Source organism: Chiloscyllium plagiosum, unplaced genomic scaffold (assembly GCF_037043375.1).
Source record: "Chiloscyllium plagiosum isolate Xiang-an unplaced genomic scaffold, Cpla_swu_hap1 HiC_scaffold_31, whole genome shotgun sequence".
In the NCBI taxonomy this organism is placed as follows: domain Eukaryota; kingdom Metazoa; phylum Chordata; class Chondrichthyes; order Orectolobiformes; family Hemiscylliidae; genus Chiloscyllium; species Chiloscyllium plagiosum.
In genome coordinates, this window is record NW_028270169.1 from 9772676 (window position 1) to 9790434 (window position 17759).

At 42.2% G+C, this 17759-nt stretch overlaps 1 protein-coding gene across 1 annotated transcript in view; it reads right to left on the reverse strand.

Moving 5' to 3' along the window:
- Positions 1-9134: 9134 nt before the first annotated feature.
- The window catches only part of gdpd1 (glycerophosphodiester phosphodiesterase domain containing 1), a 58961-nt gene continuing 50336 nt past the window's right edge, over positions 9135-17759 (reverse strand). The window contains exon 11 of the mRNA XM_043718145.2: positions 9135-12878. Within this exon, the coding sequence (XP_043574080.1) occupies positions 12747-12878 (132 nt within the window). The 3' untranslated portion in view covers positions 9135-12746. The remainder of the gene's footprint in view (positions 12879-17759) is intronic.

A 17759-nucleotide genomic window follows, 5' to 3' on the forward strand; every position in this document is an offset into this window, starting at 1 on the left:
GCTAGAAATCTGAAACAAACACCGAGAATACTGGAGAATATGTGTGGGAATTTTATTATAATGCTTTCGACAGAGGCTCCAACATCTTTCAGGTCTGAAGTAGTCACACCATACTCAAAATGTTAGCTGTGTTTCTCTGTCCACAGATGTTGCCAGAACTGTTGAGTTTCTCCAGCATTCTTTGGATTCATAAGTCATGGCAGATCTGATTATTCCACATTCCCTTGATGACCTTTCTCATCAAGAATCTAGCTACCTCTATGTTAGAAATATTTAGATGCTCTGCTTCCACTGCCTTTGAGAGTGTCCCAAAGACCTATAAGGCTCTGAGAAAATTTGCCTTCATGTCTTAATGGGTGATCCCATATTTTTAAATATAGACCCACAGCTGTAGATTCTCCCACAAGAAGAAACACCCTCTCCACATCCCTCTGTCCAGATCCCCCCAGGATCTTGTATTTTGCAATGGAATCCCCTCTTATTGTTCTAAACTCCAGCAGAACAAGACACCAGGTATTGGTATAGAACCAAATTGTGAGTGGCACGGTGGCACAGTGGTTAGCACTGCTGCCTCACAGCGCCAGAGACCCGGGTTCAATTCCCGCCTCAGGCGACTGACTGTGTGGAGTTTGCACGTTCTCCCCGTGTCTGCGTGGGTTTCCTCTGGGTGCTCCGGTTTCCTCCCACAGTCCAAAAATGTGCAGGTCAGGTGAATTGGCCATGTTAAATTGCCCGTAGTGTTAGGTAAGGGGTAAATGTAGGGGTATGGGTGGGTTGCGCTTCGGCGGGGCGGTGTGGACTTGTTGGGCCGAAGGGCCTGTTTCCACACTGTAAGTAATCTAATCTAATCTAATCTAAAAAACCATCTCAGAACCCCTTCTAACATGTTTATATCCTTCCTTAAATAAGAAGACTAAAATGATACTCCTGATGTGATCTCATCAATGGCATATACAGTGAAAGCACAATCTCCCTACTTTTGTGTTAAATTCTCACAATAAACGATCACATTCTATTAGCTTTCCTAATTATTTGCTGTACCAGCATACTAACCTTTTATCGAGAGTGTGATGCTGGAAAAGCACAGCCAGTCAGGCAGCATTCAAGGAGTAGGACAATCGATGTTTTGGGCATAAGCCCTTCATCAGGAATGAGACTTGTGGGTCAGGGCTGAGAGATAAATGGGAGGGGGGGAGGTGGTTGGGGGGAGTTAGGTGGAAAAGCAATAGGTGAATGAAGGTGAGGGAGAAGGTGATAGGTTAGACGGAGCAGTGATTGAAGCGTCTGGAGGACGGTGCAGAGTTGGAGGCTTAGACTAGGAAAATGTGGGGGAGGGGGGGAATTAGGAAGCTGTTGAAATCCACATTTATCCCATGTGTTTGGAGGGTCCTAAGGTGGAATATGAGAAGTTCCTCCTCCAGATGTTGGGTGGTAATGGTTTGACGGTGGAGGAGGCCCAGGACCTGCATGTCCTTGATGGAGTGGGAGGGGGAGTTGAAGTGTTCAGCTAGGGGGGGCGATAGGGCTGGTGGGTGCAGGTCTCCCAGAGATGTTCTCTGAAACGATCTGCAAGAAGGCGTCCTGTCTCCCAGATGTAGAGGAGACCACACTGGGTGCAACGGATGCATAGATGACATTGGGACAGGTGCAGGTGAATTTCTGACGTTTGTGGAAGGATCCCTTGGGGCATTGGACAGAGGTGAGGGGATGGTGTGGGTGCATGTTTTGCACTTCCTGTGCTGGCAGGGAAAGGTGCCAGGGGGTGTGGTGTGGGCTGGTGGGGGTTGTGGACCTGACGAGGGAATGGTCTTTTTGGAACGCTGATAGGGGTGGGGAGGGAAATATATCTCTGGTGGTGGGGTCTGTTTGGAGATGACAGATGTGGCGGAGGATGATACATTGTATGTGGAGATTGATGGGATGGAAGGTGAGGACCAGAGGGATTTTGTCCTTGCGTTCGGAGGGATGGGGTTCAAGGGCAGCAGTGTGTGAAATGGAGGAAGGGCGTTGGAGGGCATTGTCAACCACGTGGGAAGGGAAATTGCAATCATGGAAGAAGGAGGCCATCTGGGACTTTCTGAGGTGGAATTGGTCATCCTGGGAACAGATGAGGTGGAGGCGGAGGAATTGGGAACAAGGGATGGCATTTTTACAGGAGGTAGGGTGGGAGTCGGTGGGCTTGTAGTATACGTCTGTGGTTAGTCATCAGAGACGGTGATGGAGAGGTTCAGGAAGGGGAGGGAGTTGCTGAGATGGTCCAGGTGAATTTGAGGTCGGGTAGAAGGTGTTGGTAAAGTTGATGAACTGTTCAACCTCCTCGGCACATGAGGCAGTGGTGATACAGTCATCGATGTAGTGGAGGAACAGGTGGGAGGGGTGGTGCTGGTGTAACTGCAGAAGATGGACTGTTCCACATATCTGACAAACAGGCAGGCATGACTGGGTCCCATGCGGGTGCCCATGGCTACCCCTTTGGTTTGAAAGAAGTGGGAGGATTGGAAGGAGAAGTTGTTGAGGGTGAGGACCAGTTCAGCCAGGCAGATGAGGGTGCTGGTGGAAGGGTATGGGTTGGGATGGCGTGAGAGGAAGAAACTGAGGGCTCGGAGACCTTTGTCATGGCAGATTGATGTGTACGAGGACTGGATGTCCATGGTGAAGATGAGACATCAGAGGCCAGGGAAATGAAAATCTTGGAGGAGCTGAAGGACATGGATGATGTCACAAATGTAGGTAGGGAGTTCCTGGATGAAGGGGGACAGGACAGTGTTGAGGTAGGAAGAGATGAGTTCAGCAGTCCTCACTTTCTCCTACTAACCTTTTATGTTTCATCCACTGGTTCAGCCAGATTCCTTTCCATTCGTTCATAAGATATAGGGGCTGAATTAGGCCATTTGGCCTATCGAGTCTGCTCAGCCATTCGATCATGGCTGATATGCTCCTCAGACCCATTTTTCTGCCTTTTCCCAATATCCCTTCAACTCATTACCAATTACCATTTTAAAGCTATGCAATTGCTTACCATTTATATACTATGCTTTTTAAAAACTTTCCTGCCCAAATGGACAATTTCAGTGTTTTTCACATTATAGTCTATTTGCCAGATCTTTGACGACTCAGTAAACCTCTCAATATTCCTATGTAGCCTCCTTTGTCCTCCTTACAATTTAGATTCCTATCCAAATTGGTGTGATCAGCAAATTTAGCTTTGGTCCCTTCAAGCAAATCATTTATATAAATTGTAAAAATTGAGGTTCCAGCACGGATCCCTGTAGTACACCACTCATTATACCCTGCCAAACAGAAAATGACTCATTTCTGCTGATTTGCTGTTTCCTGTTAGCCAATCTTCTCATCTTGCCAATCGACAGTGTTATCAATCAGCACTTCAAAGAAATTGTCTGCACAGTTTGGATTCTGCCAGAACTCTGCTTGTGACTTCATTTCAGCTTTCGTCAGTAAGGCGTTCGACAAGGTTCCCCATGGGAGACTGGTGAGCAAGGTTAGATCTCACGGAATACAGGGAGAACTAGCCATTTGGATACAGAACTGGCTCAAACGTAGAAGACAGAGGGTGGTGGTGGAGGGTTGTTTTTCAAACTGGAGGCCTGTGACCAGTGGAGTGCCACAAGGATCGGTGCTGGGTCCACTACTTTTCGTCATTTATATAAATGATTTGGATGTGAGCATAACAGGTATAGTTAGTAAGTTTGCAGATGACACCAAAATTGGAGGTGTCGTGGACAGTGAAGAAGGTTACTTCATATTACAACAGGATCTTGATCAGATGGGCCAATGGGCTGAGAAGTGGCAGATTGAGTTTAATTCAGATAAATGCAAGATGCTGCACTTTGAGAAAGCAAATCTCAGTGGGACTTATACACTTAATGGTAAGGTTCTGGGGAGTGTTGCTGAATAAAGAGACTTGAGTGCAGATTCATAGCTTCTTGAAAGTGGAGTCACAGGTAGATAGGACAGTGAAGAAGGCGTTTGGTATGCTTTATTGGTCAGAGTATTGAGTACAGGAGTTGGGAGGTCATATGGATGGGTTGGACCGAAGGGTCTGTTTCCATGCCGTACACCTCTATGACTCTATGCATACGATCTATATGGACTTCAGTAAGGTGTTCAACAAGGTTCCCCATGGGAGACTGGTTAGCAAGGTTAGATCTCATGGAATACAATATTGGCTCGAAGGTAGAAGGCAGAGGGTGGTGTTGGAGGGTTGTCTTTCAGACTGGAAGCCTGTGACCAGTAGAGTGCCACAAGGATTTGGATATGATCATAGGAGGTACAGATAATAAGTTTGTAGATGACACCAAAATTGGAGGTGTAGTAGACAGCGAAGAAGGTTACCTCAGATTACAACGGGATCTTGATCTGATGGACAAAGGGGCCGAGGAGTGGCAGATGGAGTTTAGATAAATGAGAGGTGCTGCATTTTGGGAAAGCAAACCTTAGCGGGACTTATACATTTAATGGTAAGGTCCTAGGAAGTGTTGCTCAGCAAAGAGACTTTGGAATGCAGGTTCATACCTCCTTGAAAGTAGAGTTGCATTTAGATAGGATAGTGAAGCAGGTGTTTGGTATGCTTTCCTTTATTGGTCAGAGCACTGAGTATAGGAGTTGAGAGGTCATGTTGCAGCTGTACAGGACATTGGTTAGGCTACTTTTGGAATATTGCTTGCAATTCTGGTTTCCTTCCTATCAGAAGGATGTTGTGAAACTTGAAGGGTTCAGAAAAGATATACAAGGATGTTGCTAGGGTTGGAGGATTTGAGCTATGGGGAGAGGCTGAAGAGGCTGGGACTGTTTTCCCTGGAGCGTCAAAGGCTGAGGGGTGACCTCATAGAGGTTTATAAAATCATGAGGGGCATGGATAGGATAAATAGACAAAGTCTTTTCGCTGGGTGGGTGGTTCAGAACTGGAGGGCATTAGCATGGGTATATGAATAGGAAGGGTTTAGAGAGATATGGGCCAAGTGCTGGCAAATGGGATGAGATTAGGTTGGGCTATGTGGTTGGCATAGACGAGTTGGACTGAAGGGTCTGTTTCCCTTTAGGGTGAGAGGGGAAAGATATAAAAGGGACCTACAGGGCAACTTTTTCACACTGAAGTGGTGCATGTATGGAATGAGACTGGTACAATTGTAACATTTAAAAGGCATCTGGAAGGATATATGAAATGGAAGGGTTTAGAGGGATTTGCCAAGTGCTGGCAAATGGGACTAGATTAAGTTGGGATATCTAGAGGCATGGACAAGTCGGACTGAAGGGCCTGTTTCCATGCTGTACATCTCTATGCCACTCCTACACGATGAGCTTTTATTTTCTACAATAATTTTTGGTGTAGTACTTAATCAACTCCCTTCTGGAAATCTAAGTACAGTGCATCCATTGGTTTTTCTTTATCCACAGCACATTACTTCCACAAAGAACTTGAATGAATTGAATAAGTGTGATTGTCCTTTCACAAAACCATGTTGATTTTACCCAATTACTGTGAACTTATTTAATGTCCAGCTATTAACACTTTTTAATAATAGATTGAAATATATTTCCTATGGCAGGCCTGCAGTTTCCTGCTTTGTCTCCATTTTTGAATAAAGGAGATATATTCGCTGATTTTGGTCTAATGGAACCTTCCATGCACCTAGGAAATTTTGGAAAATTAGAACTAATGCACCATCTCCCTAGGTTTTTTTTTTAAAAGACTCTTGGATGACATCCATCAGGACCTGGGCACCAACAATTGGCTTAGTATTGCTTCCCTGATGATTGACAGTTTCTGATTTCTTCCCTCCCTTTCAATTTCTGGTTTACAACTATTCCTGGGATGTTACTTGTACGCTCTGTAATGACACAAAACATCTGTTCATCTGCCATTTCCTTATTTTCCATTATTAATGTCCAAGACTTACTTCCTATAGGACCAATTGTCATGTCACAAAAAACAGATTGCTGGCAAAACTCAACAGGTCTGGCACTATCTGTGGGGTCAGAGTTAACATTTAAAGTTCAGCAACTTTTTGACAACTGCAATGTTGTTAACTCTTTTCTTTGTAAAGTATCTGTAGATTCCCTTATGATCCTTTTTATATTTCTAGCTAGCTTTCTCTCATACTCTTAACTTTTCTCTTATTAGATTTTAGCAGTGATTTGCTGTTCTTTATTTTATGTCCAGTCTTCTGACCTATCACCCATTTTTGTGTAGGTAGACACCCTCATAACATTTAAGAAGTATTTAGATGTACCTATTTGTAATGCCAAGTTCGGGGAAATGGGATTAGAATAGTTAGTTGGCTGTTCTTGACCAGTTAAGACTTGATGAACCAAAGTGCCTTTTTCTGTGATATAGACCTCTACGACTGTTTTAAGAAGAGAGAGATTTGGGAGACTGGATCTGTATCCTCTGGAATTTTGATGAATGGGAAGTGACAATATTGAAACTTAAAATTCCAACAGGGTATGACACAGTAGATGTAAATGGGACATTTCTCTAGGGTGACGATTCTAGAACCATGGGACATTATCTCAAGCTAAGAGGCAAGCCAACTTTAGGACCGAGATAAGGATGAATTTCTTCACACATAGGTTGGTGAATCTTCGTAATTATGCAGCCCAGAGGGCTGTGGAAGCTCAGTTACGGAGTGCATTCAAGATAGAAATCAATAATGATATTTAAGTGGAAGAGAAATAGTATAGGAAAATGGCACTGAGATGATCAGCTATAGTGGGGCAGACTCAATGAGCTGAATGGTCTAAACTTGTTCCTACTGTATCACGACTGACCTACCCCTTTACTTAATTTGCCAGTTCATTTTTGATACCTTTGCTTTCACGCCTTTTTTAAACTTTAAACCACTAATCTTAGATCCATTCCTCTCAGTCTCAAACTGGATGTAAAATGCAACCATAATATGGTTGTTGCTATGTCTGAGGTAATTAATTAATTCAACCTCGTTCCACAATACCAGCTCCAGCCTGCTTTTTGATTGGTTCCAGAATGTGCTGCTCTAAGGACTTATCCCAGAAACAGTGTATCATTGTGGTTACCTTTGTCTATTTGAACTTTCCAATCTATATGGAAATTAAAATTCCCCATAATTTTCAATGTATCTTCCTCACCACTTCCTATTCTTATTTCTTTTATATGCCACCGAATCCTGTTACGTTTTGGTAGCCTGTCCAAACTCCCACAAGTGACTTCTTGTTTTTATCATCTCTAGATCATCCTTCACCATTGCATATTAACTTCTACAGTGCAAATAGAAATGAAAAATATTGTCTCATAACCTTCATAGAAATATTGCAGTATAATGACACAGATTGTGACTTAAGTATTGAAGTGTACATGAGACTGAGGTCGGACATGTAGATAGGCAAAGGTTGAGGGATGGCTCTGTTAGTTAGTAATGTTATTACCACAATAGAAAGGGAATTAGTATTGGAAGTATATTCATAGACAGGGCCTTGGGTTTTATCCTCTTACTCTTTGTAATCTCTAGCCTGATGTGTTGATTTAATCTTACATTTGTATACACCAACCCTTCCCATTCATCATTTCCAATAACAATACCTCTTACTTCATCACTACTTTTTGATTTAACCAGATCTTCACAAATTTGATCCTTTCCCTCTACTATTCAGTTTAAAACCTACTTCCCTTGTTACACAGCTCCCTAGAAGACTGGTCCCAAAACTGTTCGTGTAAAGACTGCCTTAGTGGTACAGTGTCCACTTTCCCCAACAGTGGAGAGGGAAACCTCAATATTAAGCAATGCCCCTAGCTTTAGTCTCCACCACAAGAGAAACATCCTGTGATTATCCACATGATCCAGTCTCAAGTTCTTATATGTTTCATTAAGTTCATTGCTTATTCTTCTAAACTCCAACAAGTTGAATTGTTGTAGCATAACAAGGGTAATACAGAGAGAAAGAGACACAGCAATCATTAAACTATTGACATCTTCTGGAAGCCGATACTGTATACAGCACTACCCCAAAAAGGTACAATATCTTGGGGCCAGAGTTTCTTGTTTGAGGCCCAGTTGAGAAATTGCACTCTTTGCCTTCCACTTAAAGAATCCAATAATTTTCATTGACAAAAATCACATGCACAACTTTCTATCACAGCAGATTTGGACCCTGTATTAGAGTTTAATTTGTTTGAATTCTCTATAGGGATGGATGTATTTGCGCAGTAACCTGGTAATTTTATTAATGGCTAAAAATGAGTTTATTCGTGATATTTCAGTTTTGGTGTTAAAGATTTAAAATTGTTGATAATCTATAGGTGGTTCCCAATTTACAAAGTCCAACTTATGCTTGTACCTACAACTGATACAAGATAATTTTAACGATCTGACTTGTGAAAATTTCTTCACATATATGAATGGCTGTTTTATATTGTACACAAGTTGGACACTATGCGATATAAGTCAACTTCTAAACGTATTCAAAAATGGAACTCAATCATAACCTGGGGAATGCCTGTTTGTATTAACAAAAATATATATAGAACCATTTAAATATTATTGGTGCACTCTAGCCAGTTTTTTAAACAACAACATGCCAGCTACTGCTTGTGCGCCTCAGAAAATGAACACAATTTGCATAGGTTTCCTGAGTTGAAGGTAGAGGGGGACACACAGCCAGATTTCTGAGCAGGGCCTGATCCAGACAGGGAGACAGTGAGGTCTACAGATGCTGGAGATCAGAGTTGAGTGTGTGTTGCTGGAAAAGCACTGCATGTCAGGCAGCATCTGAGGAGCCCTACCCCCTAGGCTCCCAGTCTCATTCCTGGTGAAGGACTCCGGCCCAATACGTTGATTTTCCTGCTCCTCGGATGCTGCCTGACCTGCTGTACTTTTCCAGCAACACACTCTCAACCCTGATCCAGACTGTCCTGTTAAACTGGTGTGATACAACATAACTTGTTTTAAATTCGCCAACCTTTCTTGCTCCCATCTAGTTGATTATAACCAATGTAATCTGGATATCATGAGTGGTGGCTTGACTGTCTCGACTGCAAAGAGTAGGAGTCTGTGCATAACTCCAGGAGGGGACCAGACAGACAAGGGTAAGGTACCACACATTTCGCACTTTGTAAATAAATCACAACAGACACTAAAACAGGCAAGTATATTAAAGATTTTAAAAAACATTAACACTAATAAATCACAACATTTTAATTACATTAATGATTGTTAACTTACGCACAGCGTTTAGACCAACACAAAATACATCCAAGTTGAATTATTACAGTGGAAAACCCCATTTTGTCCATGAATCCATTTCAGCAGCAAGTAGGACATTTAACAAATAAGTAAAAATAAAACCCAAACATTTGATGACCAGCAAATGTTAATACAATCATTCTTTTAAAAAAGCTACAATAAAACATTGAAACAATCCCAACACTGCACTTAAATTGAAGAGGTGCCTGTTCTAATGCATCAGGAAAGTACAGTCTATCACTACCATCTGAACTCAGATACTGTGCCTTGGAAAGGTTTGGAGTGGAGGTCTTTCATCTGCATTACCTGAATTAAAAGAGTTCTCATCAGTTCAATGAAATTTTGATACATGGGGCAGAATGGTACTATTTTAGGAGGCCCCATGCTCATGCTGAGGAGACATGGGTCCAAATCCCATCAGGGCAGCTTTAGTACAATTCATGACGCTGGAACAGAAGGCAAATTGAACAGTGATCCTGACAATGACTGCTGGTAATAAGCCATGTGGCCTACATGTGACTCCAAACTCATAACTATCCTAAAATAGCTGAGCAAGCCTGTCAGTTTTTAAGGTAAAACAGAACTGCAGATGCTGGAAATCTTAAACCAAAACAAAGCTCTGGAGAAACTCAGCAGCTCTGATACTATCGGTGGAGAGATAAACAAAGTGAACTGGGCTTCAATACAATGGAAAAATAGCTGAAGGGAATCACTTGGATTAAGGTCATTGCTGGGTACCCTGTCCCAGTAAACTCTATCCCAGTCAGAGTCCACATTTGAAAACAGCAACAGGCAGGATATCAATCAAAAAGCATTCAAATGGAGTGTGCTCTCCTGGTCATAGGAGGCATAGTTAATAAGTTTGCAGATGACACCAAAATTGGTGTGGTGCAGTGAAGGCTATCTAAGATTACAAAGAAATCATGATCAATTGGATCAAAGGGCTGAGGCGTGGCAAATGGATTTTAATTTGGATAAATATAAGTATTGAGTGTAGGAGGGTGAGGGATGACCTTATTGACATTTAATAAAATCAAGGGGGGCATGGATGAGCAAGGTGATTAGCAAGGGTCTTTTTCCCTTGGGTGGGGGAAGTTCAAAACTAGGGGGCATACTTTTAAAGTGAGAGGAGGACACATGGGGCAACTTTTTTTAAAACAGTTCATTGTGTGTGGAATGAATTGCCAGAGTAAGTGGTGAATGCAGGTACAGTTACAATATTTAAAATACATTTGGATAAGTTCATGAATAGGAAAGGTTTGGAGGGACATGGACCAAGCACAGGCAGGTAGGACTAGTTTAGTGGATTATGATCAGCATGGACTGGTTGGATCAAAGGGTCGGTTTCTATGTGCTGTATGACTCTATGACTATGTATTGTATATTCAAACAAATCCTGCTCAATCCCCACACACTGAATTTGCTGACCTATCCTGGCACCCAGACGAGCAACGTTTTGATTTTAAAAGTGTTGTCCTTGCTTTCATAACCCTCACTTCTCCTTATCAGTTTAATCTCATGCTACCCTATGATCCTCTGAGACCTCTATGCTCCTCCAATTCTGGCCTCTTGCGCATTTCCAATTTGTCTCTGGCAACAGTGCATGCAGTCATCTGGATCCTAAACTTTGGAATTGCCTCCTTAAACTCATCTGTCTCTCTTCCTTTCCTCCAAGCCATTCTTTAAATCAAACAATCCTTCCTTTGAGCAATTTGTTGTCCACTGTTATCTTCTAATGTGACTCTGCCTCTCATTTTGTTATGCATCTGTGAAGAGCCTTGGGACATGTTACAACATTAAAAGGTGCTATGTAAAAGCAAATTGTTGATGCAAATGAATAAGGAGAGATTCATAAACCATAAAAGAATATAATTTATTACCTTGTGATTAAGACTTGGACCTCTCGGAGTTAATTCAATGGGAGCACGTCTCCTTACTCATTGAAGCCTGGCAAGATTTTATTCATCTACCCTCCCCAGTTTGGGTGGAGAGAGATGCTGTTTTTAATCAACTTCTCAAAACTAGAAGCATTTACTTCTTCCACCTCACCTACCCCTCTCCCCAAAATCACAATGCTCAAAAGCAGAGTCAGAAGTAGTTGAGGCCTGATTTTGAAGCTACAAACTGAACCACATACAAAGTAGGAAATCCCCATCTGCTTCCTCTTTCAATCCTGCAATACTAACAAAAATCACTTCCTTTTACTGATTCTTGTATTTAAGAAAATAAAAATGGAAAACAATGGTGATACAGGTCTCTGCTGTCTGAAGAGAGAGACAGTTAACACCCCCTACTGCTGAAGAGAGGAACATGGTGAAGTTCTTTTTTGCCTTGCAGTCTTCAACACAATTGCAAGAATGTCAAATTTCTAACAAGCAAAACTGCTTATATTACAAAGAAATGGAATACCAATTGGTTGGAAAGGCTGACTCTGATCAACTGAGGCATTGCTGTGGCAGAAGCAACAGGGAACTACAGGCTCCTCAAGCTCTTGGACAATTAGAAAATGACTCATTTATTCTTGTCATAAGCAGCCAACATTCATACAAACAAACAGTCTCTGCATTATTCACAAACAAAAGTAATCTTGAGCCTTTATTTTTGCAAAGCCTATAGTTCCCCATGTTTTTCTTCCTCCATGATGGTGCCTCAGCTGGAACTGACTTTCAAGAAATCCGCATCCTTTTTCTCTTTTTGGTATAATTAGCTGTGACTAACTGAAATTTGGCATTTTTGCACTTATCCTGATGAGAGAAGGATGCAAAACATCAACCACATTCAGCACACTGCCATGCCATATTCCAGGTATGGATTCTTTGTTGATATATCACAACCCTCTCCACCTAAACCTCTTTTAGGCCAACAGTGAGCATACACTCTAAGCACATCGACAAAAATTGACTTTCCACAGGTCACTAGCCTAAACATTTCCAGAATGCGGTATTCAAATGCTTAATGCGTGGTGGGAGTAGATTCCAATCAACACTTTCAAAAATTAACAGGATTAATAATCAAAAAAGTTTGGGTTTTGGGACTAAATGGATATCTCATGCAGTGAGCCAGTACCGGTATGGGCTGAATGGTCTCATGTGCAGTAAGATTCTGTGATTCAATGGTTTCAACTATATCATCTTAATATAAATCCATTAGGTTGCTTTATATACAAACTTACATGAGTCAGTAACAAAAGATAAACGTGTCATATTCCTGACCAAGGAGAAGGGTGTTGCCCTCAAATAACTAGACTCAGTTCTTGTAGATGCTTCAAACAAAATTATTAACGTTAAAAGATGAACGTTTTCTGCACCCAAAATTAGTGTTAACCGACAATGAACAAGCCTGAATGATTGGGAACTGCTCTGCTCTTGCTGCAGTGAACGTAATGGGTGCTTGTATTACAAGAATACTGAATTGACAGGCCAAAGCTGGTATCATAAGCTGAAGGGTTTTCTTTGGCCTCTTTCCCCTCTCTGTCACCCACCTTCACCCATGCCCTTCCCATCTCCATTCCTACTGATCTCTGCAAGGATAGTGTTCCAGAAACTTCTTCAACTGGGATGGATAGTCTGTCATGACACCAGTCGCTCCCAAATCAAAGGCCCTCTTGAAGTCTTGTTCATCATTTAAGACCCATATGTAAATCTATAGGTGAAAAGAACAGGGAAGCTGATTACAGGTAGGGAACAAGTTATAGGTCAACAAACTACAGGTCATTCTGGTGTAATGAGTGTTGTGTTAACACAAATCGGCTATAATGTAATGAATTAGGGATGTTGCTTGGATAACGCAAATTTTCTACTGAGCAGGTAGTGATTTTCTATAGCAATCTTCTACAGTGTAATTTTCTACTGTGTTTTCCAATAATGCGGTTTTCTATAGTGAGAGTTTGCAGAGGTATGCAACTGTCCTGTTCTAGCAGAATGACCTGTAATCCCCTCCTCCACACTTGTTCCCCCTCCCCCATCAACAATGTAAAACACACTCAGCCTGAGCCCCCACTGCACCCTGACGAGATACTGAGATGCTTGTGAATTTCTTACAATATCCCCTCCTTCCCCTTAAGACCCCAAAAACTACATCATTGCTTTAACCCACTTGAGAAGTTAAATCCTCCTGTAAGGTTTGAAACATGCAGTTCTCATGCCATGTGGGAATTTTAGAAGGCTACATGTCTAGGAAGCTTTGAACTCAGTGCGATTTGGGTGTGCTGTTGAGCATCAGAACACAGTTTTCTTGTTATAGTTTTCAGAATGTAGCTGCCCTGTGAGCACTTAAGTTTAAGGATGTTAGATGGATGTGCATTCACAAGTGATGGGCCTTTGGGGTGTCTGCTTTTAGGGGTAGACAAGGGAGCCTGTAACTTATTCTAAATCTTGCATGTTCTGCTTAAGGTTTGGAAGTGAAGGACAATGCCCTGCAGAATGACCTACATGCAGCAACCAGTGAGCCTGTATGACAAAAACAGGCAGGTTTTAACTAAACTTAGGATTTTTAGGAGCGGAGGTGGAAGCTTTGAAATAAAGGGCCGGTAAGGTGATGTAAATTATTCCCATCAGTCAGTGAATGGAAGATAGGAGAAATGAGGATTTTTAGTATGGTTTAGGAGGACTTCCTAATCCTGATATTAAGAATTTCTTTCATTGCCTCTTGACTGAGATCAATGTGATTTGCAGAAAGTTCATTATTGGTTGAAAAAGTCAAAGTATATACAGTAAGGAGGGGCAAAGTGTTCTTAATATAAGCAAGCTGCTAGAAATACCAACTCTGGTTTTGAGAAGGATTCTGGATATTCCAAGATGGAGGACGGGAAAAATTTCACAGCTGCTCCTTTTTGAGGTATTTTAGGTGCTGGAGTGATTTCCTCAAATCCCAGGAGCAACAATTACTGTTTTATGTGCTGTTGCATTGTTTTGGAAATTTGGGGAAAAAAAAAGTCAAAACAACAGCAGTTTTAAAAAGGGAGAAGAACAGACAAAGGAAGCACATGGTGAGGTCAGTTCAGGAGAAAGAGAGAGAGAAGTGGGGGAGGGGGAGACAGAGAGAGAGAGAAACTGACACTGCCTTTGCTGTTTGAATTCATGTATCGCTGGACATCAGAGTGCATCTGGGAAAATTAACAAAGTGAAATTCACAACTGATCTTGGAGAAACTGTTGGACCAAGTTCACAGCACAGAATCAGATAAGTTAATTGTTGTTTTAAGTGTGGCCTACAGAAAGTCTGCAGTAGTGAGTAGAGTTGGTTCTTTCTTGATTATATATTTTTGGAGATATGTCTCTTGATTAAACTTAAAATATAAGCCATAACTATTAATTTAACCTGGGGCAGTGTTTGTAGAGGAATAGGATGGTGTTATTTTCTGGGTCTGTAGATTGTGAAGGAACAAAAAATGACCTTTAGTAGAGTGCTATGTACTTCTTGTCAGATGTGGGAGTTTAAAGAGAGTTGAAGGGTTATTGCGGATTACATTTGCCATAAATGCTGTTGCTTGCGAATCTTATCAGATCAAATGGATCGGTTGGAGAGAGAGTTAGAAGCAATGAGGAATTTGCAACAGCAACAGTATGTGATGGATGGCAGTTATAGGAAAGGGGGAATAGTCTCAAATACAGCCACATAGATGGGTTAATCCCAGGAAAGGTAAGACGTCGGCAGCTAGTGCAGGAGTCTTTTCTGGATATACCCATTTCAAACAGGTATGCTGTTTTGGAAAATGTAGGGGGTGATGGATTCTCAGGGGAATGTAGCACGAACAGCCAAGTTTCTGGTATTGAGACTGGCTCCAATGCAACGAGGGGTACGTCTGGTTCCAAGAGATCAATTGTGTTAGGGGATTCTCTGGTCCGAGGTAGAGACAGACGGTTTTGTGGCCAGCAGCAAAAAAGCAGAATGGTGTGTTGCTTCCCTGGTGCCAGGATCAAGGATGTCTCAGAGAGGGTGCAGAATGTTCTCATGGGGGAGAGGGACCAGCAAGAGGTCATTGTCCCCAAATGGAACCAACACTATGGGAAGGGAAAAGGTTGAGATTCTGAAGGGAGATAACAGAGAGTAAGGCAGAAATTTTCAAAGGAGGTCCTTGAGAGTAGTACTATCTGGATTACTCCCAGTGCTACGAGCTAGTGTGGGCAGGAATAGGAGGATAGAGCAGATGAATGCCTGGCTGAGGAGTGATGTATGGGAGAAGGATTCACATTTTTGGAACATTGGAATCTCTTTTGGGGTAGAAGGGATCTGTACAAGAAGGATAGATTGCAACTAAATTGGAAGGGGACTAATATACTGGCAGGGAGATTTGCTAGAGCTGCTTGGGAGGATTTAAACTAGTACGGTGGGGGGGTGAGCCCAGGGAGATAGTGAGGAAAGGGATCAATCTGAGACTGGTATAGTTGAGAACAGAAGCGAGTCAAACAGTCAGGGCAGGCAGGGACAAGGTAGGACTAATAAATTAAACTGCATTTATTTCAATGCAAGACGCCTAAAAGGGAAGGCATATGAACTCAGGGCATGGTTAGGAACATGGGATTGGGATATCATAGCAATTACAGAAACATGGCACAGGGATGGGCAGGACTGGCGGCTTAACGTTCCAGGAAGATAGAAAGTGAGGCAAGAGAGGAGGGGGAGTGGCATTTTTGATAAGGAATAGCATTACAGCTGTACTTAGGGAGGGTATTCCTGGAAATACATCCAGGGAAGTTACTTGGGTGGAACTGAGAAATAAGAAAGGGATGATCACCTTATTGGGATTGTATTATTGACCCCCGAATAGTCAGAGGGAAATTGAGAAACAAACTTGTAAGGAGATCTCAGCTATTTGTAAGAATAATAGGGTGGTTATGGTAGGGGATTTTAACTTTCCAAACATAAACTGGGACTGCCATAGTGTTAAAGGTTTAGATGGAGAGGAATTTAAGTGTACATAAGACAATTTTCTGACTCAATATGTGATGTACCTATGAGAGAAGATGCAAAACTTGATCTACTCTTGGGAAAGAAGGCAGGGCAGGTGACTGAGGTGTCAGTGGGGGAGCACTTTGGGACCAGCGACCATAATTCAATTAGTTTTAAAATAGTGATGGAAAAAGATAGACCAGATCTAAAAGTTGAAGTTCTAAATTGGAGAAAGGCCCATTTTGACGGTATTAGGCAAGAACTTTCGAAAGCTGATTGGGGACAGATGTTCGCAGGTAAAGGGACGGCTGGAAAATGGGAAGCCTTCAGAAATGAGATAAGGAGAATCCAGAGAAAATATATTCCTGTTAGGAAGAAAGGAAAGGCTGGTAGGTATAAGGAATGCTGGATGACTTAAGAAATTGAGGGTTTGGTTAAGAAACAGAAGGAAGCATATGTCAGGTATAGACAGGATAGATCGAGTGAATCCTTAGAAGAGTATAAAGAAAGTAGGAGTATACGTAAGAGGGAAATCAGGAGGGCAAAAAGAGGACATGAGATAGCTTTGGAAAATAGGGTTAAGGAGAATCCAAAGAGTTTTTACAAATACATTAAGAACAAAAGAGTAACAAGGGAGAAAATAGGGCCTCTCAAAGATCAGCAAGGCGGCCTTTGTGTGGAGCCGCAGAAAATGGGGGAGATACTAAATGAGTATTTTACATCAGTATTTACGATGCAAAAGAATATGGAAGATATAGACCATAAGGAAATAGATGGTGACATCTTGCAAAATGTCCATATCACAGAGGAGGCAGTGCTGGATGTCTTGAAATGCGTAAAGGTGGATAAATCCCCAGGACCTGATCAGGTGCACCCGAGAACTCTGTGGGAAGCTAGAGAAGTGATTGCTGGGTCTCTTGCTGAGATATTTGTATCATCGATAGTCACAGGTGAGGTGCTGGAAGACTGGAGGTTGGCTAATGTGGTGCCACTATTTAAGAAGGGTGGTAAGGACAAACCAGGGAACTACAGGCCAGTGAGCCTGACGTCGGTGATGAGCAAATTGTTGGAGGGAATCCCAAGGGACAGGACGTACATATATTTGGAAAGGCAAGGACTGATTAGGGATAGTCAACATGGCTTTGCGTGTGGAAAATCATGTCACACAAACTTGATTGAGTTTTTTGAGGAAGTAACAAAGAGTGTTGATGAGGGCAGAGTAATAGATGTGATCTCCAGGGACTTCAGTCAGGCGTTCAACAAGATTCCCCAGGGAAGACTGATTAGCAAGGTTAGATCTCACGGAATACAGGGAGACCTAGCCATTTGGATACAGAACTGGCTCAAAGGTAGAAGATAGAGGGTGGTGGTGGAGGGTTGTTTTTCAGACTGGAGGCCTGTGACCAGTGGAGTGCCACAAGGATCGGTGCTGGGTCCTCTACTTTTTGTAATTTACATGAACGATTTGGATGCGAGCATAAGAGGTACAGTTAGTAAGTTTGCAGATGACACCAAAATTGGAGGTGTCGTGGACAGCGAAGAGGGTTACCTCAAATTACAACAGGATCTTGACCAGATGGGCCAATGGGCTGAGAAGTGGCAGATGGAGTTTAATTCAGATAAATGTGAGTTG